The 25,930-nt window shown below is 46.7% G+C and overlaps 1 protein-coding gene across 5 annotated transcripts in view; it reads left to right on the top strand.

The window, feature by feature from the left end:
* LOC148035922 (uncharacterized) overlaps positions 1-25,930 on the top strand; it is a 352,895-nt gene that overhangs the window by 42,936 nt on the left and 284,029 nt on the right. For all 5 annotated transcript variants that reach the window (XM_087679037.1, XM_087679036.1, XM_087679035.1 and 2 more), the window contains exon 3: positions 23,832-23,900. In XM_087679037.1, coding sequence (XP_087535163.1) covers positions 23,832-23,900 — 69 coding nt within the window. The remainder of the gene's footprint in view (positions 1-23,831; positions 23,901-25,930) is intronic.

The following is a 25,930-nucleotide window of genomic DNA, read 5'->3' as shown; positions in this document are numbered from 1 at the left end:
CACGATGAAGCCGGAAAAGTGGTAGATTGCCAGGGCTTTAGACTGTTTTATGCTGGGTCACAGGCCATGCATTATTCGGGTGTGCTCATGATTGTCCATGACAAATATCAGCCTGTTCTGATTAAAAATGATGTTCATGGCCGTTTTTTGGTGATTGAAATTATATTCGAAGGCGAAATCTTATGGCTACTTGGCCTCTATGCTCCGAATGATTCCATATCTCGTCGGGCGCTTTGGCAAACTTTGCAGGCCTCCTTGGCGCTTGGTAGACGGGGCTTCTTCATGGGGGATTTCAATATGTGTGTGGATTCCTCCCAGTCCACATCGGAGCATTCGGTGATGGATACGCCGGAAAGTCGTATGTGGCAGGCGTTGGTTCTTGACGTCCTCAAGCAAGATCTCTGGTCCTGGTTACACCCGTCCTCTACAGGGTTTACTTTCCACTCTGCCCAGTATGCAACAACATGGTCGAGATTGGATCGTATATATATCATGCAGAATGATGATTTTCTTCCTGAGCTGCTCGAAATAAAAGTATTGCAGCAATATGCCCTGTCGGACCATTTCCCTCTGCAGCTTGAGCTGCTTGCACAACCCATTGCCCCGTTCAAGCAATTTCTAGAGAGACTCCCTTTGCGTTTCAATTCGTCTTACCTGAAGCATGCCCTCTTTCAGGGCTATATGCAGCAATTGATCGACAGATTTCTCTTCGACTTCGCTTCTCAAGGCACTGCGCCCTTTGACCGATTGCTCGCTAATGTGCAGCGGGTTGCGCGGCAGTATGGGATCCACCATGCCTCTCTTTGTCGGCAGCGTCGCAAGGCAGCTGAGGACATGCTGGCTTTGGTTCGTTCTTTGCTGGGGGACACTCCGGATGATGCCTTTCTGCTCGCACTGGCCATGCGACTGGCGGATCTTATTAAAGAATTCCAATTGAAATCATATCAGCAGGCCAAACTGCAACATCTGACAGAGACGTTGCAAGATAATGCATGTCAAACCCATAAGTTCTTTCGAGCTCTTCACGCCTCTCCTGCTAGAGAAAATATGACCAGACTTGAGGATGCAGAAGGTCACCTTATCATGGATCCGCAGACTATTGTGCAGATGTGCACGAATTATTTCCGTGACCTTCTCGGCACCACTTCTCCACCCTCAGGTCAAATCACTCAGGCCCGTTCGGATTTTTATGACCTGGTCCGCAATCAGATACCGCAGGACATGCAAGCTATTATGGAGTCGGATATTGGTGAGGCAGAGGTTATGGACGTCTTGTTACATTTGCCCAAGGATAAAAGCCCGGGTTGGGATGGTCTCACCAATGAGTTCTTCGAAGCTTTTGCTACCCAACTGGCGAAACCATTGCAGGCCTTGTTTCAGCAGGTGTGGCAAACCGGGATCATGCCTTCCTCATGGAAAGAAGGCCTTATTAAACTGCTTCCAAAAGTTCCTTCGCCATCTACGTTGACACAGTGGCGCCCCATTTCTTTGATGGGTTCAATGTACAAAATCTTTTCCAAAATAATGGCGAATCGGCTTCATAAGCATCTCCCGGCCATTGTGCATCCTCTACAGTATGGTTTCATTAAGGGCCGAAATATTCTGCACAACGTATTGAATGCTCAACTAGCTATTGATTATGCAAGGCATTCTAACCAGGAGGTGGTACTGATTCAATTGGACCTGGAAAAGGCTTTCGACTATTTGGATTGGTCTTTCGTCGCTGAACTTATGTCGGCTATGGGCTTTGGTCCCCGGATGTCTCGTCTAATCTATACTGTTAGCGCTGCGGCATCTTCGCGAGTCATGCTGAACGGAGGTGTTACTGAGCCATTTGTACTTGCCCGCTCCGTCAGACAAGGATGCCCTTTGAGCCCGCTATTCTTTGCCCTCGCGACACATCCAGTTCTTTCCATGTTATCCCATATGGTAGCCTCTTCTCGGTTGGCCGGTCTGTCGCTTCCTTCAGGCCACCACTTCATTAGCCAATCCCTGGCGGATGATACTTTTATGATTTTGCGGGCGGACAAGGACAACCTCAAGCGCGCATTGGATGTTTGGGGCATCTTTGGGCAAGCCTCCGGCCTTCGCATCAATGCGCTCAAATCAGCCATTCCCAGCTGCACGGAGTCGGATTTACAGTCCTTAGACTGGCAGGGTCTGGTTGTTCCTCGTGGCTCCATTGTCAGGCACCTTGGGTATCCTTTGGGTGTCGACGTTCCACCAAAGCAGCTTCTGCAGTGGATTTCTCAGAAAATGGTGGCCAAGTTTATGTATTGGAAATCTCAAGCCTGGCCCTTCCATATTCGTCTCAAAGTGGCCCAGACAATTATGCTGCCAATGCTGACATATTTTTTGCCATTATTGCCCTGGACTACTACCACTCTCAATGCTCTTACTCAGTCTATTCGCTTCATGCTATGGAAGAAGGACTCATTGCATGCAGGTATCTCGTGGATTTCGTGGTCGCATGCCTGCACCCCTAAACGCATGGGTGGCGGAGCTATTTTAGATGCCCAAATTCACATGCAGGCACTCCGTTGGTCTCTCTTCCGCGCCATGTGTTCGGATCATCATCCATGGGTCGATATAGCCCGTTATCTCCTTGAGAGCCATGGGCTTCTACATGGCAATACCCAAATCCGGACTTCTTGGTGGCATGTTCTTAATGCTGATTCGAGGTTCTCCAGTTCCTCTTCGTCGCTGCTCAATCATTTGGTATTTTCCTGGAAACGGGTCCTTCTAAAGGCTCAGTGGCATCCAGCGGAGGATCGCTTTACTACGAATTCTTTTCAATTGGAATTATTGGCAGTCTCGCGTTTACTTGCATGGGAAGGCAAAAATGAGCTTAGACCACAATTCAACCGGATGGCTCGTTTGGGCTTGTCTTCGGTCGCGGATGCCACCCTTGCTAGTCGCAATGTGCTTATCTCATTTCGTACAGCCAGGAGGCTTTACAGGATTCCGCGGGGATATAGGCCTTTATGGGAACAGCTTTTGCGTATGCTCCAGAGCAGACAACCCTTTCCTGCCCTTGCTTCAGATCATCCCTGGCAGGATTGGGACCTACAAGGCCGGCTGCCTTTAAGCAAAGCTTCTGCTAATCAAGTTTATCATATTCTGATCAAAGATCAACAATGGTTACTTACCAAAGCCAATGCTTTATGGGGCCTACGAAAATCCCGGTCCTGGTGGAGGGCAACTGTGATGGAGGGCTGGTTGAACAAGACCCCCTTCAAATGTAAAGTATTTCTTTGGAGAGTGATGATTGGTGGTCTTCCGCTTGCGTCGGCTCTTTCCAAGCGACGAATTTCCAATGGCAACTGTTTCTTTTGCACCACTGCGGTGGAATCAGCCCGCCACAGATTTATTTCTTGCCCTGTCGCAAAAAAAATCTGGTTCTTTTTGTCGGCTGTTTGGCAAGGAGCGGTTGGAGTCACGCTGCGCCCCTTTGATTGGGTTTTCGGGCAGCCCAAATACACCACTCCTGCACAGCCACATATGAAGCTCATGTATCATTTTCTTCGATATTGGGGTTGTTGGCATAACTGGACAATTAGGAATGCTTTTCTTTTTGACTCCGCCTATAATGTTCAGCGACATATTGCGAGGCTTAAGGGCCTTTTGTATTGGCAGTTAGATCTTCTCCGGCATTCTGATTTGCTCTCTAGGGAGGACTTCCGTCCCTGGCTTATGGCTATTTCATCTGCCCCCTTGCCATAACTTTGTAACATGTAGCACTTAGCCCATCTTTACATGATGGCCTGGATTGGCGTCATGTATCTTGTAATCAAGTTATCTTGTACTTTTTTTCGTAATTAATACAATTACCTTTTACGAAAAAAAAGAGAGAGAGAGAGAGAGAGAGAGAGAGAGAGAGAGAGAGAGAGAGAGAGAGAGAGAGAGAGAGAGAGAACATTATCTCTGGTATCAAATGCCAGCTTAGCAGAGGGCCCCTTTGAACGATCCGAATACATTTTCTTGGCGGGCTGATGAAGGGGGGCAGAGGAAATCATAGCAGGAGCCGAGCGCTCAGAAGACTGCATTTCCTTCCTGCGCATGTATGTACGCATGGAATCTTGTGATGTAGTAGACGCATTGTTCTCCATGGCCGCAACAACCCTGTTGCCTTTTTTTGCACGTACTTCCACCCAATTAGTGGCGCTGGAATCCAGACCCGCAACTTGTTGTTTACCTTTGGCCAAAGCTTGGGGCTGATGGGTAGCATTCAGCGATGGGGCATCACACACCATATCTTCCATGGGCGGCACAGCATGGCCATCCTGGGAAGTGTGTTGCTGTTCCGGGCATTCGGCCATAAAGTGCCCCAACTGTCCACAGGAGAAGCAGTGCCCTGCAAAATTGCCCCATTTCAAACGAAAGTGTAATGGGTGCATGCTAGAGCAATTGAGGCGTAACCAGGCAGGCCTTTTTCGTGCAGTGTCCCAGAGCATACACAAGCGGTTGCGATTGACAGCCCGGAGACTGGGAGGGACCAGAACAATGCCCACAGCGGCCATAGCATCCTTCAATAATGGCCAATAAACAGCCGGACAGTTTTCCACCTCGACCCAGACCGGGCATTCACGTTGCAGCAGACGCTGGAAATCTGCCATTGGACGCCATGGAACCACATGAACCAACCGGCGATCAAAAAACAAAGGCAGTTTAGACAGGAGAGCCGCACGGTGCGTTTCTGATTTCAGCAGGACCTCAAAAAAACCCCGGGAGGCAACAAAAATCTCTTCAACACATTCCCCTTGTAACAGATGTTGCAACCACTGGCGAATACGGGAAAGCAACGGGATTCGCCCAGTGAAGAAGAGTATGACAGCGCGATCATAGAATACCGAAAAGGAGCGTAAGACAGTTTTTGGGTCCACTGTGGCATCCAGCACATCATCAGGTGCAGAGTCAGCGAAGGCTTCCTGATTATGTTGAACATAATCGCCAAGCAAGGTGTTTGCAAATTCCAGCAAATGTTCCCAGTCCACTTCCTGAGAGTCCACCGAATCCGAGGCAACCTGAGCATAGGACCGATCCTGAGGAATGCCTATCTCTTCCGAAGCATGTTTGGTACGTTTACCCGCAGGCTGGATGTCGGGACCAGGGGGCAGCTCTTCGTTGCACGGAACCATATCCTCAGGTTCCTCCGCATCAGAATCCGGGCCCAGTGCTGCCACTGTTTGATCGATGAAATCCAGATCCAAACCAGCCATCGTATCTGATGAGTTGATCTCGAGGGAGGACTGACCCTCTCTTTTGCCGGCTCTCTCACTTTTCCTTTTTTCCGTACAGAGGTGCTGTCCCGGGGTGTGCTCGGCAAGGAGAGCTAATGAAAACTGAGATTTACCTGTCACCGTGCAGGGGCAGACATGCGAAACATAGGCCGGGCGGTCTCCACAGCAGGACAGGACAGGCTGGGGTGCCAGGCAGGGGTCCGTCCGCAGAGTCCGGGAACAGGGCGTCAGGGGGATGCTACCATAGACAGGACGTCAGTGATCAGGCGTCTGGGCGTGGACAGGGCGGCCGGAACCGAACACGCTGTAGGAGTAGGGCGACTGCTCCCGACTGCTCCAGGCGCAGGACTTCTGGAAGGCGACACCAGGGATGCTGGCGGCAGCGCAGGGCGCAGCTGCGACTGACAGAGGCAGGCAGAGAGGCAGCCCGTGAGTGAAGTGACGAGACGCAACGGCCTGGCGCACAGAAAGGACGACAAGCCTGAGGCGAACAGTGGGCGTCACCGGGTGGGGCATCAGGCGGCGGCGGCGCAGGTAAACGTAGGTACAGGACGCGCCAGACCTAGCGAGAGCAAGGCGGCACGGAGCGGGCGCAGCATTGGATGTTTGGGGCATCTTTGGTCAAGCCTCCGGCCTTCGCATCAATGCGCTCAAATCAGCCATTCTTAGCTGCACGGAGTCGGATTTGCAGTCCTTGGACTGGCAGGGTCGGGTTATTCCTCGCGGCTCCATTGTCAGGCACCTTGGGTACCCTTTGGGTGTTGACGTTCCACCAAAGTAGCTTCTGCAGTGGATTTCTCAGAAAATGGTGGCTAAGTTTATGTATTGGAAATCTCAAGCCTGGCCCTTCCATATTCGTCTCAAAGTGGCCCAGGCAATTATGTTGCCAATGCTGACATATTTTTTGCCACTATTGCCCTGGACTACTATGACTCTCAATGCGCTTACTAAGTCTATTCGCTTCATGCTATGGAAGGACTCATTGCATGCAGGTATTTCCTGGATTTCTTGGTCGCATGCCTGCACCCCCAAACGCATGGGTGGCGGAGCTATCTTAGATGCCTTCCGCGGCATGTGTTTGGATCATCATCCATGGGTCGATATAGCCCGTTATTTTCTTGAGAGCCATGGGCTTCTACATGGCAATACCCAAATCCAGACTTCTTGGTGGCATGTTCTTAATGCTGATTCGAGGTTCTCCAGTTCTTCTTCGTCGCTGCTTAATCATTTGGTATGTTCCTGGAAACGGGTCCTTATAAAGGCTCAATGGCATCCAGCGGAGGATCGCATGGCTATGAATTCTTTTCAATTGGAATTATTGGCAGTCTCGCGTTTACTTGTATGGGAAGGCAAAAATGAGCTTAGACCACAATTCAACCGGATGGCTCGTTTGGGCTTGTCTTCGGTTGCGGATGCCACCCTTCCTAGTCGCAATGTACTTATATCTTTTCGTACAGCTAGGAGGCTTTACAGGATCCCGCGGGGATATAGGCCGTTATGGGAACAGCTTTTGCGGATGCTCCAGAGCAGACAACCCTTTCCTGACCTTGCTTCAGATCATCCCTGGCAGGATTGGGACCTACAAGGCCGGCTGACTTTAAGCAAAGCTTCTGCTAATCAAGTTTATCATATTCTGATCAAAGATCAACAATGGTTAGTTAACAAAGCCAATGCTTTATGGGGCTTGCGAAAGCCCCGGTCTTGGTGGAGGGCAACTGTGATGGAGGGCTGGTTGAACAAGACCCCCTTCAAATGTAAAGTCTTTCTTTGGAGAGTGATGATTGGTGGTCTTCCGCTTGCGTCAGCTCTTTCCAAGCGACGAATCTCCAATGGCAACTGTTTCTTTTGCACCACTGTTGTGGAATCAGCCCGCCACAGATTTATTTCTTGCCCCGTCGCAAAAAAAGTCTGGTTCTTTTTGTCGGCTATTTGGCAAGGAGCGGCTGGATTCACCCTGCGCCCATTTGATTGGGTTTTCGGACAGCCCAAATACCCCACTCCTGCACAGCCACATATGAAACTCATGTATCATTTTCTCCGATATTGGGGCTGTTGGCATAACTGGACCATTAGGAATGCTTTTCTCTTTGACTCCGCCTATAATGTTCAGCGACATATTGCAAGGCTTAAGGGCCTTTTGTATTGGCAGTTGGATCTTCTCCGACATTCTGATTTGCTCTCTAGGGAGGACTTCCGTACCTGGCTTATGGCAATTTCATCTGCCCCCTTGCCATAACTTTGTAACTCGTAGCAATTAGCCCCTTTTCACATGATGGCCTGGAATTGGCGTCATGTTTCTTGTAATCAAGTTATCTTGTGCTTTTTTTCGTAATTAATACAATTACCTTTTACGAAAAAGAGAGAGAGAGAGAGAGAGAGAGAGAGAGAGAGAGAGAGAGAGAGAGAGGAATCGTCGCCATAGCCATCGTCCGCCGGAGCAGCAAGGCCTCATCGCGCGATACAAGAAGAAGCCTTCTGTCGCGTTCCAGGCCGCAGCTCGCCTATCCCGCCACGACGCAAAGGGGCTGGACACGAGGCTCCTCCCCGATTGCTTCGAACGGCAGAGACCCCTGCCGTCGCCCTGATCTGCGTCAGATCCGCCGCTGGTCGCTGGTGCTGCGCCAGCGAGCAGCGCCCTTCCAAGCTGCCCCCTCGACGCCTGGCCTGTGCCTGCCCCTTTGCCCCCTTCCACGCTGTCCCCTCGACGCCTGGCCTGTGCCTGACCCTTTGATGCCTCGCCTGCCCTGTCGACGTTTGCCCGGTGCAGAGCCCTCCGTTTGTGTTCGGCTGCTCTGCGTCAGCGTGGAAGCCTGTTGCAGCCGCGTTGAAGCCTCACTGTCCTGTTGCTGCAGCCGGGTGGTTCCCTGATTTTGCAGGTTTGCGGGACTTGCACAGAGAGAGAAAGAGAGAGAGTGAGGGAGCGAGCGAAAGCGAGAAGCCAATAGTATGGCTGGCCTGGATATGGATTTTCTCGACCGGACGGTGGCAGCCCTTGGCCCTGATTCCGATACAGAGGAGCCGGAGGACATGGTGCCATGCACGGAGGAGCCGCCTCCGGGTTCTGAACTGCCGCCTGCAGGCAAACGCTCCAAGCATACTTCAGACGAGCCAATGGGTCCTCGGGACCGTTCCTATGCGCAGGTTGCCTCTGAACCTGTGGATTCGCAGGAAATTGACTGGGAACATTTGGTGGACTTTGCCAATACTCTGCTTGGCGATTATGTCCAGCATAATAATGAAACTTTCTCTGCTGCGGTTGCGGATGATGTGCTGGAAGCCACGGTGGACCCAAAATCAGTCTTGCGGTCCTTCTCGGTGTTTTATGACCGTGCAGTTATACTTTTTTTCACCGGCAGGATCTCAGTGCTCTCACATATTCGCCAGTGGATGCACCATTTATTGCAAGGGGAGTGTGTTGAGGAGATCTTCCTTGGACCTCGCGGCTTTTATGAGGTGCTGTTGAAATCGGAATCGCATCGAGCTGAGCTCCTGTCCAGGTTGCCACTATTCTTTGATCGCCGCTTGGTCCATGTGGTACCATGGCGCCCTATGGCTGACTTCCAGCGTTTGCTTCAACGAGAATGCCCGGTGTGGGTGGAAGTGGAAAATTGTCCAGCGGTATATTGGCCATTGTTGAAGGACGCGATGGTGGTTGTGGGCACAGTGCTGGTTCCCCTAAGCCTCAGGGCTATGAACCGAAACCGTTTATGCATGTTATGGGATACAGCCAGGAAAAGGCCTGCGTGGCTTCGCCTCAATTGTTCTGGCATGCATCCTTTGCATTTTCGCCTGAAATGGGGCAATTTTGTTGGACACTGCTTTTCATGTGGTAAATTAGGGCATTTTATGGCCGAATGCCCGGAACGGCAACCGTCTTCTGAGGAGGCGCAGGTTGTGCAGCCCAAGGATGACATGGTGCTTGATGCCCCGATGCAGGAGACCCTTCAGCCACCTACTGCCATGGATAAAGGCCAACAACAGGTCCGGGGTTTGGATTCCCCTAGCACTGACTGGATTGAGGCACGACAAAAAAAAGGTAAAAAGTTGGACGCAAGCCTAGCAGATCCTGGGCCTAATGCTTCCCCGGATTCCGTGCGCACGTACACGCGCAGGAAAGACATGGTCACCTCACAGCAGGCTGCGCGTACTATGGCCCCGTCCGCCCCCCGTAATCCGTCTTCAAGGAAAGTCTATTCAGAGGGCCCCAAGGGCCCACCTGCTAAGCTGGCGTTTGATGCAAAAGGTAATGTGATTACACCTTGGGATAGGTGTTATCCCCGCCCTACTCCCAAGGCAGTGGATTTCCCTTCTACCTCTAAAGCAGGTCGCCCGAATTCGTTTGCAGTATTGGCTGATTTTCTGGATGAGGGTGTCCTGGATGCTCTCGCGGAAAAGGTGCAATCGAGGCAACAGGCGCCTCGTTCCTGACTTCCTTTTTTGAAAATATATGAAGATTGCCATGTGGAATGTGCGAGGCATTTGCTCTCGCCATAAGCAACATACCATGTGGTCTGTCTTGCATGAGAACCAGTGGGATGTATTGTGTGCAGTGGAGCACAAAAGTCACGGTGAGGCAGGAAAAGTTGTGGATTGTCATGGATTCCGTCTGTTTTATGCAGGGACACATGCTAAGCACTATTCGGGCGTGCTGATGATTATCCATGAGAAATACCAGCCTGTTCTTGTTAAAAATGATGTGTAGGGTCGCTTTCTGGTAATCGAAGTCTTATTTGAAGGAGAAATTTTATGGTTGTTGGGACTCTATGCTCCGAATGATCCCACATCCTGACGGGATCTATGGTCGACTTTGCAGGGCTCCATGTCACTTGGCCGCAGGGGGTTTTTGATGGGAGATTTCAATATGTGTCTTGACTCTTCTCAGTCCACCTCAGGGCATTCGGTAATGGATACGCCGGAAAGCCGGGTGTGGAACTCCTTTGCTTTGCACGTACTTAAGCAAGATCTTTGCTCGTGGCTTCACCCTTCTGTCTCAGGTTTTACTTTTCATTCCGCACAATATGCAACCACTTGGTCGCGGTTGGACAGAATGTATATCATGCAGGGGGATGATTTTCTTCCCGAGATGCTGGAGATGAAGGTCTTGCAGCAATATGCGTTGTCGGATCATTTCCCCCTCCAGCTTGAGATGTGGGCACAATCTATTGCACCTTTTATGCAGTTGCTGGATAAGCTCCCTTTACGCTTCAACTCCTCTTATTTGAAGCATCCAATTTTTCAGGGTTATATGCAGCAATTGATTGAGAGGTTCTTATTGGACTTCGCCTCTGAGGGCTTGGCTTCGTTTGCACGCCTGCTCTCTAATGTGCAGCGGGTTGCTCGGCAGTATGGGATTCATAATGCCTCTCTTTGTCGCCGACGTCGACATGCAACAGAGGACTTATTGGCCTTGGTCCGTTCCTTGCTCCTGGACTCCCCAGATGATGATTTTCTGCTGTCACTGGAGCGGCGTTTGGCCCATCTTATTCAAGTATTTAGCTTGAAATCTTATCAGCAGGCCAAGCTGCATAACTTGACTGACACATTGCAAGATAGTGCCTGCCAGTCTCATAAGTTCTTTCGCGCCTTGCATGCTTCTCCGGCTCGCGAAAATATGACTCGACTCCAGGATTCGGAAGGTCGCATGGTCACTGATCCGCAGACCATTATCAATATGTGCAGAAATTATTTTATGGATCTTTTTGGTTCTTCTCCCTTGCCTTCTAGCTAGGTTACGCATGCCCGCTCGGTCTTCTATCATCTGGTTCGCCAGCAGGTTCCATTTGATATGCAAGCCACTTTGGAGGCGGATATTTGCGAAGAGGAGGTTATGGATGTTTTGTTGCACCTGCCTAAGGATAAAAGTCCTGGTTGGGATGGTCTCACTAATGAATTTTTTGAGCACTCGGCCACGCAGTTGGTAAAGCCATTGGTGGTCATGTTTCAGTAGGTTTGGGAAACAGGGGTCATGCCTTCTTCATGGAAAGAAGGCCTTATCAAACTGATTTCCAAGGTCCCCTCGCCGTCAAAGCTGCAACACTAGAGACCAATTTCGTTGATGGGCGCGATGTATAAAATCTTTTCCAAAGTGCTGGCAAATCGGCTTCACAAGCACCTTCCAGCTATTGTGCACCCTCTCCAATATGGTTTCATTAAGGGCCGCAACATTTTGCATAATATCTTAAATGTGCAAATGGCTATTGACTATGCGCGGCACTCCAATCAGCAAGTGGTCTTGATTCAATTGGACCTGGAAAAGGCGTTTGACTGTGTGGACTGGTCTTTCCTTGCAGATCTTATGTCTGCTATGGGCTTTGGTATCCGGATGTCCCGATTGATCTACACCATTAGTACTGAGGCTTCTTCAAGAGTTATGCTTAATGGTGGGGTTACAGAGCCATTTGTCCTTGCACGCTCGGTCCGACAGGGTTGCCCTTTGAGTCCTCTCTTCTTTGCCTTGGCGACTCACCCGGTCCTTTCAATGTTATCCTCCATGGCGGCTTCTGCCCAGCTGGCAGGGTTATCTCTTCCTTTGGGGCAGCACTTCATTAGCCAATCTTTGGCTGATGACTCCTTTATGATTTTGCAGGCGGACAGGGATAACATTCGCAAGGCATTAGATGTTTGGACGCTCTTTGGTCAAGCCTCTGGTCTTCGCATCAATGCCTTTAAGTCAGCCATTCTCAGTTGCACGGAGCCTGATTTACAGTCATTAGGCTGGCAGGGCCAGGTGGTTTCCCGTGGCTCCATTGTCAGGCATCTTGGATACCCATTGGGGGTGGATGTACGGCCAAAGGACCTGTTGGAGTGGATTTCACAAAAACTGGCCGCGAAGTTTATGTATTGGAAGTCGCAAGCCTGGCCGTTCCATGTCCGCCTCAAAGTGGCTCAGACAATTATGCTACCAATGCTGACGTATTTCCTGCCATTACTGCCATGGACGCCCACTACTTTGAAGGCTCTCACTCATCCCATTCGTTTCATGCTATGGAAGAAGGATTCACTGCAGGTAGGCATTTCCCGGATTTCATGGTCACATGCATGTACCCCTAAGCGCATGGGTGGTGGAGCTATTTTGGATGTAGAAACTCATATGCTGGCTCTTCGTTGGTCTCTTTTTCGTGCCATGTGTGTGGATCATCACCCGTGGACCATCATAGCCCGTTACTTTCTTGAGGACAGCGGGCTCCGCTAGGGTAACACACGGCTTCGGGCCTCATGGTGGCATGTCCTTAATGCTGACTCTCGATTTTCCAGTCCCTCTTCCTCTTTGTTACTGCATTTGGTCGGCTCTTGGAAAGTGGTGCTCCAAAAGGCCCGTTGGCATCCTGTAGGGGACCGCTTGCAGACTAATTCTTTTCAGCTGGAATTGTTGGCAGTACCCAGATTACTTTCATGGGAAGATAAACATCAGCTCAGACCAAGATTTAACCGTATGGCCCGTTTGGGTGTGACTTCGATTGCGGATGCTACCCTTGCTACTCGCAATGTTCTCGCATTGTTTCGGACTGCTAGGAGACTTTTCAGGATCCCGCGCGGATACCGTGATTTATGGGGGAAGCTTTCGTCGGAACTTCAGGGTAGGCAACCCTTTCCTGCCCTGGCTATGGATCGCCCTTGGCAGGACTGGGACCTTGCAGGCCGGTTGAGTCTGGAAAAGGCCTCTACTAATCAGGTGTATCATCTTCTCATTAAAGATCACCAATGACTGGGTGTGAAAGCTAATACTGTTTGGGGCCTGCGGAAATCACTGTTATGGTGGCAGGCAACGCTGATGGAGGGATGGCAGAATAAGGCACCTTTCAAATGCAAGGTCTTTCTGTGGCGGGTAATGATTGGTGGTCTTCCTCTTGCCTCGGCCCTTTCCAAGCGTCGAATCTCGAATGGCAATTGTTTCTTCTGCACCACTACGGCGGAATCGGCCCGACATCGTTTTCTTTCTTGCCCGCTCACCAAGAATATCTGGTCACTCTTGTCGCAAATCTGGCGCGCAGTGGTGGGTCCTCACTGACTCCTTTCGATTGGGTGTTTGTGCGCCCAAAGTATCCCACACCGCCACCGTTACATATGAAGATCTTATTTCACTTTTTCAGATACTGGGGATGCTGGCACATTTGGACCACCCGAAATGCTTTTCTCTTTGATTCGGCCTCTAATGTACCGCGACATATTGCAAGGCTTAAAGGGCTCTTGCATTGGCAGCTAGATCTCATCAGGCACTCTGACTTGCTCCCTCGGGAGGATTTGCATTCCTGGCATTTGGCAATTGCCTCTGGGTCCTTGCCATGATTGGTGTAACCTTTTTAGTATACTAGTCCGGGGATTTCCCACACGTTGGCCTAGGGCCCTCGTGTCTCTTGTACTCATGTAATCATGTAATCTTGTACTTTTTTTCGTAATTAATACAATTACCTTTTACGAAGAGAGAGAGAGAGAGAGAGAGAGAGAGAGAGAGAGAGAGAGAGAGAGAGAGAGAGAGAGAGAGTTCTCCAGTTCTTCTTCATCACTGCTTGCCCATTTGGTATGTTCCTGGAAATTGGTCCTCCGGAAGACTTAGTGGCATCCGGCGGAGGATCGCTTAGCTGCTAATTCTTTTCAATTGGAATTGCTGGCAGTCTCGCGGTTACTTTTATGGGAAGGTAAACAAGAGCTTCGACCACAATTCAACCGTATGGCACGTTTGGGCTTAACTTCAGTCGCATGTGTCATCCTTGCCAGTCGCAATGTGTTAATATCGTTTCATACAGCCAGGAGGATTTTCAGGATCCCTCGTGGATACAGGCATTTATGGGAACAGCTTTTGATGGTGCTCCAGAGCAGACAACCCTTTCCTGCCCTTGCTTCAGATCGTCCTTGGCAGGATTGGGAATTTGAAGGCCGGCTGAGTTTAGGCAAAGCTTCCGCTAACCAGGTCTATCATCTTCTATTAAAGATCATCAATGGCTGGTTACTAAAGCTAATGCTCTATGGGGATTGCGTAAATCCCGGTCATGGTGGAGGGCAACTGTGATGGAGGGGTGGTTGAACAAGACACCCTTCAAATATAAGGTCTTTCTTTGGAGGGTGATGATTGGGGGTCTTCCGCTTGCTTCGGCTCTTTCCAAGCGACGAATCTCCAACGGCAACTGTTTCTTTTGCACCACCAGTGTGGAATCCGCCCGTCACCGATTTATTTCTTGCCCTATTGCTAAGAAAATCTGGTCGTTCTTGTCAGCCGTTTGGCGAGTGGTGGTTGGTTTCTCGCTAAGGCCCTTTGATTGGGTCTTTGTGCAGCCCAAATACCCAACACCGGCACAGCCACATATGAAGCTCGTGTTTCACTTTCTTAGATATTGGGGCTGTTGGCATAACTGGACCATTCAGAATGCTTTTCTTTTTGATTCCGCCTGTAATGTTTAGCGGCATATTGCTAGGCTTAAGGGTCTCTTGTATTGGCAGATAGATCTTCTTCAGCATTTTGACTTACTCTCCCGGGAGGACTTACGTCCCTGGCATATGGCAATTTCCTCTACGTCTTTGCCATGACTTTGTAACTCTTAGTACTGGAACCTTTTCGCATGATGGCTTAGTGTCATCATGTATCTTGTAATCAAGTAAACTTGTACTTTTTTCGTAATTAATACAATTACCTTTTACGAAAAAAAAGAGAGAGAGAGAGAGTATATTAACGTCTCTAAAAGGGCAATGTGGCCTATGAGACCAAAGCAATACATACAATGATGGTGTGTTTCTCATCTGGAATGAGAAAGAGATGAAAAAACATGCCTATAAGACTGAAAAAAATGAAATATTGTCCTATAAAAAGGAAACATGTCAGTGATCTGAAAGTGAGAGTAGAGAAAGGAAAACTCTCCATCAATGATATGTCTGTTCTCTAAGGAGATGTATCTCTGCATGGCTGAGGCGTCTCGGCATTTGTCTCCTGTGGCGCTCAATGATGGCTTTAATTTGTCTGTGGTGTGGATGCCTAGGCCTTCGTCCTTGTGGACGTGGGCGCCTAGACCGCGGCTAAGTGCCACTGCTCTATCCAAAGGGACACCTACAGAAGATGAGGTCCAATGATGATGTACTCCTATAGGCTGTGTGGCAGTAGTAGTGGTATCTGCCATACTCTGTCGTGTATCCGTGAAAAAGCCAGTGACTGCTCTCTGTCTATGTGAGCTGAGCTGTGGGGGCCTCCTACTCCGTAGAATTGTTGCTCTGCGCCTCTGGAGCTCCAAGAGGAAGAATCCCAAGCATCTCTGATCCTCAAACTGCATGATCCGTCTTAGGGGTCCAAAACCCTCTCGAAACAGACAGTGGTATCTACCTCGTATATCATAATATACAGTGCATCGGCAGATGTAGTGTTCCTCTGTCTCTGGCTCTTTGTCACATAGTGGGCATATACGTTCTTCTGTGTGTATACCCTCCCATCTGCCTGTCTCAATCCTCAGCTGGTGGGATGAGGTGCGGATCTGACCAATAATTGTGTGTAGTCCATGAGGCAGCTGCGTGCCCATGTAATTGGGTCGGGTGATGAAACCATCCTCAGATACCTGAAGGAAGTGGGTCTGGTAGTGTGCCATCCTCGTGCCACGGGGGGAGGGGGGTCGGATCCAGGTCTTCTCCGTATCTAACTTCAGTATGTCTGCTTTGGTCACATGGTTTAGCTCTGATCGGCTTAGGTCAAGTGTAGGGCAATCCAGGCCATAGTCAAAGGGGGGTAGTCTGTCAATCTGCAGCCCATGTAGACTCATCCATGTACTCATCTAAGCATACCAACAGTGTCTGTCAACGTCTGTTGCTAGTTGTCTAGAAGAGGCCAGGGCTAGTCGTGGGTATCTATCTTGGGGGAGCTCCCATAGTCTATGTATGAAAGTCACTGCCTAGATCAAGGCCTCAGCCACCATGGGTGATGCTCCCAACCCAGCTCTGATAATCTCATGTAGGGTCGAGCTCTTCGCTCGTATCATACGTGAGATCATCATGACCAGTGGTCTCTCCATATGCTCCCATCCGTCATAGTATTCCTTCTCTGGTCCATCCTGGTCTCCCAAAGGCTGTCTCCTCGTGTGAAAGAGACTCAGACCCCAAATAGCTGCTCCACATAGGAGTGTGGGTGTAACTAGGGTGTCAAAAAGCCACAGTTTGGTGTGCGGCTCATGAAATTGTATGTGAGCACATTGCCTCTCCAATGCCCCTAAGGCTGCATATGCTTTTGCCAAACGAGCCTTTGATGTCTCTCTCCAAGAGAACTGTGGTCCCTTCAATGTGACCCCCAAATAGACATACTGCCTAACCATCTCCACTGGCTCTCCATCAAAAGTAAACTGGTGCTCAGCTCTTGTCACCCAAGCAGCTGAAGTGTTAAATACCATAACTTTTGTTTTCCCAAGGTTCACCTTAAGATCTCTATCTCTGCAAAAAGCTGATAATGCATCCAAGTGTCTATTTAGTCCCTCAGGTGAGTCAGATATAAGTACAATATCATCGGCATAAAGCAGTAATGGTATCAGCACTCCAGCTAGGCTGGCTCCGGCCCCACCAGTCCTATCCACATATTCTGAAATTTCATCTATATACAGCCCAAATAGTGTCGGTGAAAGTGGACAGCCTTGTTTCACCCCAATGGTGCTATTGATTGTATCTGAGATGCCCTCAGGTGTTCGTATTCTGCCCGTCACTGTCTCATACAAGGCATAGATACTCCACTGTATCTCTACGGGCACATCAATGTTTTGCATTCTTCTCATAAGTCTAGCACGTGGCACTGTGTCAAAGGCCTTGTGAAAGTCCACAAAACCCGACTCGCCAAGCCCCAATGATGGGTACATCTGTAGCCCCAATTTTGGTGGCAAGAGCTGTAGCATCTTCAATTGGGGAGCTTTTCTCATCTAGTCCAACTACTCTTATGTGGAGTGCGCGTGCCCGTCTTTTTGCCTCTTCTTCCAAGGTGGCATTCATAACTTCCACTTTGTTGCCATGCATTCCTTTGTTCTTTTTTGCCACATCTATCCATTCTGCATTTTCTTTGACGGTATTCTCAATATTCTCCATTTTCTTTTGGGTGCCTTCCACCACACTTGCATAGGTGTGCATATCCTTTTTTAAAACATCCATTTCTTTTTGTAGTTCCGGTGTGGTTTGTGGTTCCTTTTGTGCGTCCAGTTTCTTTTTGCATTTCTCTAGTTCTTCTTGTAGATTAGAGATCATTGAGTCTTTCTCTGCCATGTGTGCATTCAATGTTTGTTGCATCTCCTTTTTTAGTTCTTCCATCATTTCAGCTCAAACCCGCTATTGTATGTCCCTTTCCATTTCCTCCCTCATGGTACGTATTTCAGCATGAAGTATGGTCAACATCTCCTCATATAGTGTTTCATTAATTTTGTGGGATGTCTTCCCATATCTACTCGACGCTGGAGAGACATTCCAATCTCGGGTTTTACACCCGTAGGTTTTGTATCTCGTGTTCTTTGGTGGTGTATGAAACATTGTCTCCATGGTTGGTTTTGTGATTCCTTCATTGTCACTTTCTTCCATCATGATTATAGTATGTGCTATAGCATAAAACTGTTTACAGTCTGAGTAGAGTAGTAAACCAGTAACATAAACTATCACTATAGCATGAACTGTCAGTATATCATAAACTATCAATGTGACTGCATCATAAGATATGATTGTAGCATGAACTGTCAATGTAGCATAGAACTGTCAATCTCACATAAATTGTCACTGTAGCATGAAATGTTAATGTACGTCAGTCTGAAATCACGCAGGTCTCCAGTCTACACAGCATGCAAGGTTCACATCAGTCTGAGTACATTTGCAATCTCAGTACATTCACACAGGTCTGCATTCATGTCAGTCTGAGAGAGTCTACAGATTTCTTATACAGTCACAATCACGGCCCAAAACTGTCCCATTAGTCCTTGTGTATCTCTACAGATACTGCTCACAAGGCCTACCACTGTTTACTGTAGGTACATCCTGTCACTGTTCATTTAGTGCTCATTCGCTGCTGCCACAGTACATTCGTCACTACTGCCACAGTCCGTTCGTCATAGTGCATTCGTCAAACTATATTCGTCAAAGTACACGTGCTACCAGATACGTGTGCTGGTGTCACGTCTGTCTGTCTGCATCTGGCTCATCACGCCTGTTGCGTCAGCATCCGTCCGTCATGCCCGTAGAGAGAGAGAGAGAGAGAGAGAGAGAGAGAGAGAGAGAGAGAGAGAGAGAGAGAGAGGCATGTGTTCGTTTCTACCGCCCGTGAGCTCCTGGCTCTGCATCTGACCTGCACAAGTGGTGATACAACATGGCTGGTCTAGATATGGCTTTTATCGACCAAATGGTGGCAGCCCTTGGTCCGGATTCTGATACAGAGGAACCAAAGGGTATGGTTCCTTGCATAGAGGAGATGTCTCTTGGGCCTGACTTCCAGCTTGCAGGCAAACGTATCAAGCATACTTCGGAAGAGACAACGGATCATCAGGAACGTTCTTATGCTCAGGTTGCCTCTGATTTTGTGGATTCTCAGGATATTGACTGGGAGCATTTGCTGGAGTTTGCTAACACTCTGCTTGGTGATTATGTCCAACATAATCATGAAGCTTTTTCTGACTCTGGAACTGAAGATGTTCTGGAAGCCACGTCCACCCTAAGTAATGTTCCAAGTCTCTCACTTAAAGATATTGAGCACTCTCTTCTTGATGAAGAGAACAAACAGAAGAATAAGAATGCAAAAGATGGTGTCCCATCATCTAGGGAAAATCTCTTATACACAAAAGGGGCTGCTGGACCCAAAGGAAGAGATCGAGGATTCAACACTGACAACAAAGATTGGATGAAATGTCATTATTGTGGTAAGATTGGCCATATAGCCAGTGAATGTTTCCACCTTTAAAGAGCACAATAGATACAGAATGGTAACCACCAGAATCAGTTCATGAATGAAAGAGAAGAAGAAGAAGAAGATGCTTCCGCTACCATCAACAACTTTGACAGATTGTTTTAAAGAATTTTCATTGTATCTTTCATATGTTTTTCCCATAGTGGATCTCTATGTTTCCCTTAGTGGATTTGCTTTGTAAAAACCCCTGCCAAAGATGTAAAGTTTCAAGCTTTAACTTGACTAGGCTGCCTATGAGCTAGTCTCCTGAGCCATGTCACCATGTAGGGGGGGAAAAAGCCAGCAAGTGTAGGAACTCATCATTTGAGGGGGGCATTGAGAAATGACAAATGATGTATGCTCTAGGAAGAGATGTCTTGAATCCCATAAGCATAGTGGTATAGAATGCCACCTACCCAGCTACTATAAAGCATTGTACTTGACTATTACTTTCATATGGAATGAATACAATATCATGATGCTTTCCTCTTTCAGTTGGTGTCATTGTCATTGTCAATCCATTCCACAAGATTGTCTTTATGAGTCCAAGCTTCCATCTTGAAATCTAATTCACTTGTGTAACAGTTGTCTACATTGTCTATGTCAACATGAATCTTGTCTTCATCTTCCATCCTCCATAGCTCCTGCCATGCTCTAGATTCACATTTCTCACAAGAAATACATATTTCTTATCTACCCCTCTACTTTGATATAAGCTACGGAATCAACAGACATGGTCTTCAGGATCTTCAATGGCTAGCTCCTTGAAGGTGGGCAGCTTTATATTTATTATTCCTAGTGCCTTGTGGAGAGGCTCAAGGGCATCAGCCCCTACCCCTTAGCTGCTGCTAGCTCCTGTACGCGTGCTAGTCATTTCGGACTTATGTTTTGGTGTAGGGAAGAACTTCCTAGAACTTGGCGTCTACTAAAAACTCAAAAAAGAGGAGTTTCAAGAGTGGAAACGAAAGTTACCTCGAAGGTTTGCCAGAGCGGGTCGTAGGCATACACTTTGGACTCCCAATGGTTAGCAAATTGTAGAGCTGTGTCCTACCATGATCGCCAAATTGTAGGGGTGGTTGTCATGTGACGGTGCACATATGAGGTGCGGGGGGGTTCCTTAGAGCAATATGCTCACTCTGCAATCAATTCATTCACCTTGGAACTTCTAGACGTTGCTCGTTTATGCAAGATGACCAAGAAACAAGGTCTAGTGAAGAGGGGATAGAAGTGTAGGAGGAAAGGGGAGTCTTGAAGGAAGAGGAACAATGTTGTAGAGAAGTTAGACAAAGAAGTCTGAATGCAAGAAGTCCCAAGATATAGACGTTTGTGAAGGGGTGAAGTCTGGGACAGAGAAGTCTTAGAAAATGGTGAAGTCTGGAGGCAGAGAAGTTTGGGATAGAGAAGTCTGGAGACAGAAGTTTGGATACACAGACAGAGAAGTCTAGGGAGGAGGAGAAGTCCGAGAAGTATGGAGACAAAGACAGAGAAGGATGAGGAAGAGGAGAAGTCTAGAGGTAGAGGAGAAGAAGTTTGGATGCAGAGACAGAGAAGTCTAGAGATAGAGACCGAGAAGTCTAGGGAAGAGAAGTCTAGAGATAGAGGAGAAGTCTAGAGGCAGAGATGGAGAAGTTTGGAGATAGAGAAGTTTAGGGAGAGAGATAGAGAAGTCTAGTAAATTGAAGAAGTCCGAGAAGTTTGGAGAGAGAGACAGAGAAGTTTCGGGAAGAGAAGAAGTCCAGAGGTAGAGGATAAATCTGGAGGCAGAGATAGAGAAGTTTTGGTAAGAGAAAGTTTGGAGGTGGAGAGAGAGAAGTTTGGAGAAGAGGAAATTTGGAGGCAAAGAATTCTAGAGACGGAGAAGTCTGGAGGTGGGGAAGGAAGAGAGAGAAGTGAAGTTTGGGGTAAAGGGGAGAGAGAAGTGAAGTTTGGTATGAAGAGGAGAGAGAAGTTTGGAGAAAAAATGAGAAAAGAAAGATAGTGATGCTTGAGTGGTGAGAGATAGAAGTACATAGATTTGTAGGAGCACACTTCTATTAGCATAAATGATTGCTTGATACACTTGTTGCCTCCCCTCTCTTTTTCTAGCTGACGGGAGGGGAGGACAAAATATCTTCATATAATATCAATATCTAGAGATGGAGTGATGGAGGAGGTTTTCTCCATACTGTTGCCATAAAATCTCTGGTTCAGGAACCTGCAGTCAGGTCTAGTGTGCTTTCAGAAGTCTCCACACACAAAATCCTGGAGGAAAAAATCTCTGACAAGGTGGTTCTCGAGCCAGGTGGACTGCTAAGGTCAAAGAAGTCTCCAGAGAAAGTCTAGTTTGGAGAAAAGTCCAAAACTCTCTCTAGAAAAAAACATAAGTCACTTAAGTAAAAAGTAACCTACTAAACTACCTTGTACATGATAAAGATTGTTCCTATACGATAAAGTGAGTACAACTCAAACACTTGCTGCTATATACAAGTGTGCAATACAACTAAAATTGTTTTACAAAAGAGCTCAAGTGTGGTGTTGACATGCACAATTTGCAAACAAGCTGATACCAAGTGCACCACAACTAAACATGTAACCTTTTTCACTGATTGCACAACAATAACCACAATCTACAATTTGTATGTAGATGCCTTCTATGTTTGCAACCTAGCAAACACCTGAAACCTTACAGATTTGAAACTTGTAATCTATTTTAAATCCTGGACTGGGCAATGCCTAGAGAAGTGTACTTTGGTCTAAATCCAAGCCACCCGGGAGAGTGGCTGAGTGGTTAAAAACGACAGACTGTAAATCTGTTGGAAACTCTTCTTCGCAGCAGGTTCAAATCCAGTACACTTGGCATTGGGGCCACCCTTTGCGTGTTGATGTACAGCCTAAACAATTGCTGCAATGGATTTCTCAGAAGTTGGATGCCAAGTTTCTTTATTGGAAATCTTATGCCTGGCCTTTTCATGTCACCCCTTAAAGTGTCACAAGATATTATGCTGCCCATGCTTATTATTTGCCTCTTTTCCCAAGAGTATCCTGCACAACCTTATGAGGCATATTTGTTTCATGCTATGGAAAAAAGATTCAGTGGATGCTGGTATTTCTTGGATTTCCTGGAGCCATGTCTGTACTCCAAAGAGCATGGGTGGAGGGGCTGTCTTGGAGGTTGAGACTCACATTTATGCTCTCTGCTGGTCATTGTTTCAAGCCATCTGTGGAGATCATCAGCCCTGGGTCTCTATTGCTTGCTTTTTTTTTGGAAAACCAGGGAGTTGCATGGTAATACTAAAATTCAGGGTTCGTGGTGGCACATACTCAATAAAGACTCCTTGCTCTCAATTTCGTTTTCTATTCTATTGACCCATTTGGTATGCTCGTGGAAAACAGTCCTTTAGAGGGTGAGTTGGCATTCACTAGAGTATAGATTGCATATTAATTCATTGTGGATGGAATTATTGGCTTTCTTTTGATTAGAGATCATTATTGGTATATCTCTTGATTAGAGATCATTATTGGTTGGTGGCCAAGGCCAATGTTGTTTGGGGCTTACACAAAAGCAAAGCATGGTGTAATGTAACTATTATGGAAGTGGGGCTTAATAAGACCCCGTTCAAATGCAAAGTCTTTCTTTGGAGAATTCTGATAGGTGGCCTGCTCCTCACCTCTGCCCTCTCTAGGTGCCGCATCTCAAATGGTAATTGCTTCTTTTGTACTACCAGTGTGTAATCTTCCTGCCATAGATTTATCTCCTGTCCATTGGCCAGGATGATCTAGTCCATGTTGTTTGACATTTGGAGGGCTGTGGTGGGTCCTTCCCTCCATCCATCAGATGGCGTCCTTGGCAAGGCAAAATATCCTACTCCGGTACAACCACATATGAAAATATTATTTCATTTTCTTAGATTTTGGGGCTATCGGCACAATTGGATCACACGGAATGCTTTCATATTTGATTGTGTCTTGGGGGTTCAAAGTCATCTTGCTGGGCTGAAAGATCTTCTTCATTGGCAGTTGGATCTTGTTCAACACGTTGGTTTTCTCCCTAGGGAGGATTTAGTCCCTTGACATACAGCAGTCTCTTCCGCTACATTGCTGTGATTCTTGTATTTCTCACATGATTAATAATATGATTGCCCATTACAAAAAAGAAGAGAGAGAGCCTAGAGATGAAGGCAATGAAGGTTTGGAGACAACAGCACGTAACTTGGGAGAGGATGAGGAATGGCTGGAGGCAGGGTAGCTAGGAGAGAACCGCATAGGGGTGGGAAGACAATGAGGAGAGAGGTAAAGGGGACATTCACAAAATTTCATGAGGTAAATTTGGCTTGGGCACTAGAACATAAGAATCTTTTCTACATCATGTATCATCTGGGAAATTTATTTTAAGGCTTATCCTTCCTACAGAAAAGGCACCATTGTATGCTATCCTTTTGCATGGACTTGCAAAAATAATTCCTGCTTACTTACAGATGTTTGATCTTAACATTAATTTTGAACAAATATTCTTATGTTTATATTATTTGTAAGCAATGCTAAAAGTGATAATTTCATTTTATTGCATAAGTCCCATATCTACTGAGATAGCATGAGCTAATTTAGAAGAGAAGAAGAATGAGAAGATACTTTTGCACTCATGTTAGCTGCAATGATAAGTACATGGTAATTCACTTAGCTTGTATCTTTACATCTTAATCACTAGATGCATGCAGACATTTATATTGGATTTTGCTTCCTTCCAGCACGTAACCTATGGTCGGCATTACGAAGCATATGGAAAGACCCAGTGCTTGAATGAAATTAAAACATTGGTACTGGACATTGCTTATACTCTTCTTTACTCGTGATAGCTAATTTGAAAATTTTCCTGGAATTCTCTCAACTTCAGGTCTAGGAACTGGATTATTGTTCCCTCTTGACATGCATGTTTTGTGTTTTTTTACCCATCTTGAATTTATGTATCTTGAAATTGTGGAATGTCCAGATCCAGCATTGTAAAGTTTACCCAGCTAGAGGTCCTCTTTTCAATGTCTAGGATGCTTTGCACAAGTTTCTCTTTGTGTAATGCTTAAAAATTGGGAATGTTGTTCAAGTTTTATTTTTTCTTTTTGTCAGCAATCATGACATTTCTGCCTCAGTGGGAAACTGGTTTGCATTTCAAGAGTACTGTAGAAGATCACAGGTTGTTGAGGGCATTCAATATGTCATAAGAAATTATGGCAAAGGTTATATAGGCTTCATTACAATTGGTGCAAGGGCTGAATCAATCTTGGTCTACAGAAAGTAGCCAACTTACATGTTCTTGATGCATAAAAAATGGATGAAATGGATTGAATAACTTGATCCCGAGAACAGGTGTGGAATAACAGACTTGGCTTCGATAGCGTAAAGATCCAGTTGGCTGGTATGAGGCTTTTTCTTGAGGGACTGAACAGAATAAGAATGGGATAGTGACATGGATATATAGATCAAGGTGTCTTGTTGCTGTAAATAGATATTCATAAAGCTTTTGACTTTTATGTCTTGGGATGTCACAATCATGGCTGAATTGTGCTTTGGACCTAAACCACATCATATCATTTATTTGCTTTACCAAGACAGTAATGCCTCCTGCATTCTAGGATCTGATTTGATGACTTCATTGTGTTCGGAAAATCTGTGAGACAAGGATGTCCTCTCCACTTTGTATTGTATGCTATAGTGATTCATCCACTTTCATGTTGTCGTGATCATATTATGGCTTCTGATTAGTTTCATGGTTTGAGACTTTATGATGGGTCTCAGTTTGTTGCTCAAGCATATGCAGATGATTCTTTCTTCTTGCTGGCAAACACTTAAGGGGATCTCTCTAGTATTGCTTTGGCTGCTGTTTTAAGGGTCAATTCCAAGAAATTGAAATTGCTTCATCTAATTGGCATTTACTGTTGTGGCTAGGTGAGACTTTTGCTTTCCTATTGGTAAGAATTTGATCCTCAAACAAATGTCACGATGGGTGCCTTAAAAACTAAGAGTTAAATGTGATTATTAGAATGAGTTAGAAATTGTCTACTTGGCTTTTGCAGGTTTGTTCACGAATTGTGCAATCTATCATATTGGCCTATATTCAGTTCTTCTTGCCCCTTGTGATGTGGTCAAAATCTGAAATTAACTCCTTTATGTCGATGTCCATGGACTTTTAATGGAAAACTGAGAGGCACAATAAGGGGCTCAGACTGTTAGCCATGCAAAAGCTTTGTTATCCTGAGTCTCATAGTGGGCTGAATATTGACATTTGTATTCATGTGTTGGCTCATAAATTACCCTTGTTACAGAGGTTTGTGGAAGGACAACAATCATGGACAAAAATATTGTCTGCTTGTCCCTTGCCCTTTTACAATTTTTTTTGGTAATTGGATTATTTTGGTAGAGAACTGGATTTTAGGTTGTTTTCAAGCTTCCCTTCCAGCTTGTCCATTTGCAAATGCATTGATTGCATCCTAGAACAAAAAAAGTTTTCGCATTAAATGGAATGGAAGATTTGATGCAATGGAAAATTGTATTTCTGACAAGTGCTTGCATTGGAGTAAAACTTTTGATGCTTCGTTGGCTTATTGTATGAGGCAAAGGTGCAAGATATGATATTAATAATCAAGGTTGGCTCATATGTTGTGGTAGGCCTACAGGCTTTGCCCAGCTGCTAGGTAGAAGCCTACGGTGTCGCTATCCGAGGTATGGGAGCTCATAGGGAACCTCATAGGGTGGCACATCTAGAAGGCATGTTGCTAGATACTTTTCAACATAGAGAGCCTTTCAATGTATGCTACTTTGGTTGCTCATCATGCACTCACTTTGTGGTGGCTCT

The sequence above is a fragment of the Lygodium microphyllum genome, chromosome 5 (assembly GCF_053477565.2).
Source record: "Lygodium microphyllum isolate KBCC chromosome 5, Lygodium_microphyllum_v1.1.10, whole genome shotgun sequence".
NCBI lineage: Eukaryota > Viridiplantae > Streptophyta > Polypodiopsida > Schizaeales > Lygodiaceae > Lygodium > Lygodium microphyllum.
The sequence above is the reverse complement of the archived record's forward strand: the minus strand, read 5'-3'. Positions and strand labels throughout refer to the sequence as shown.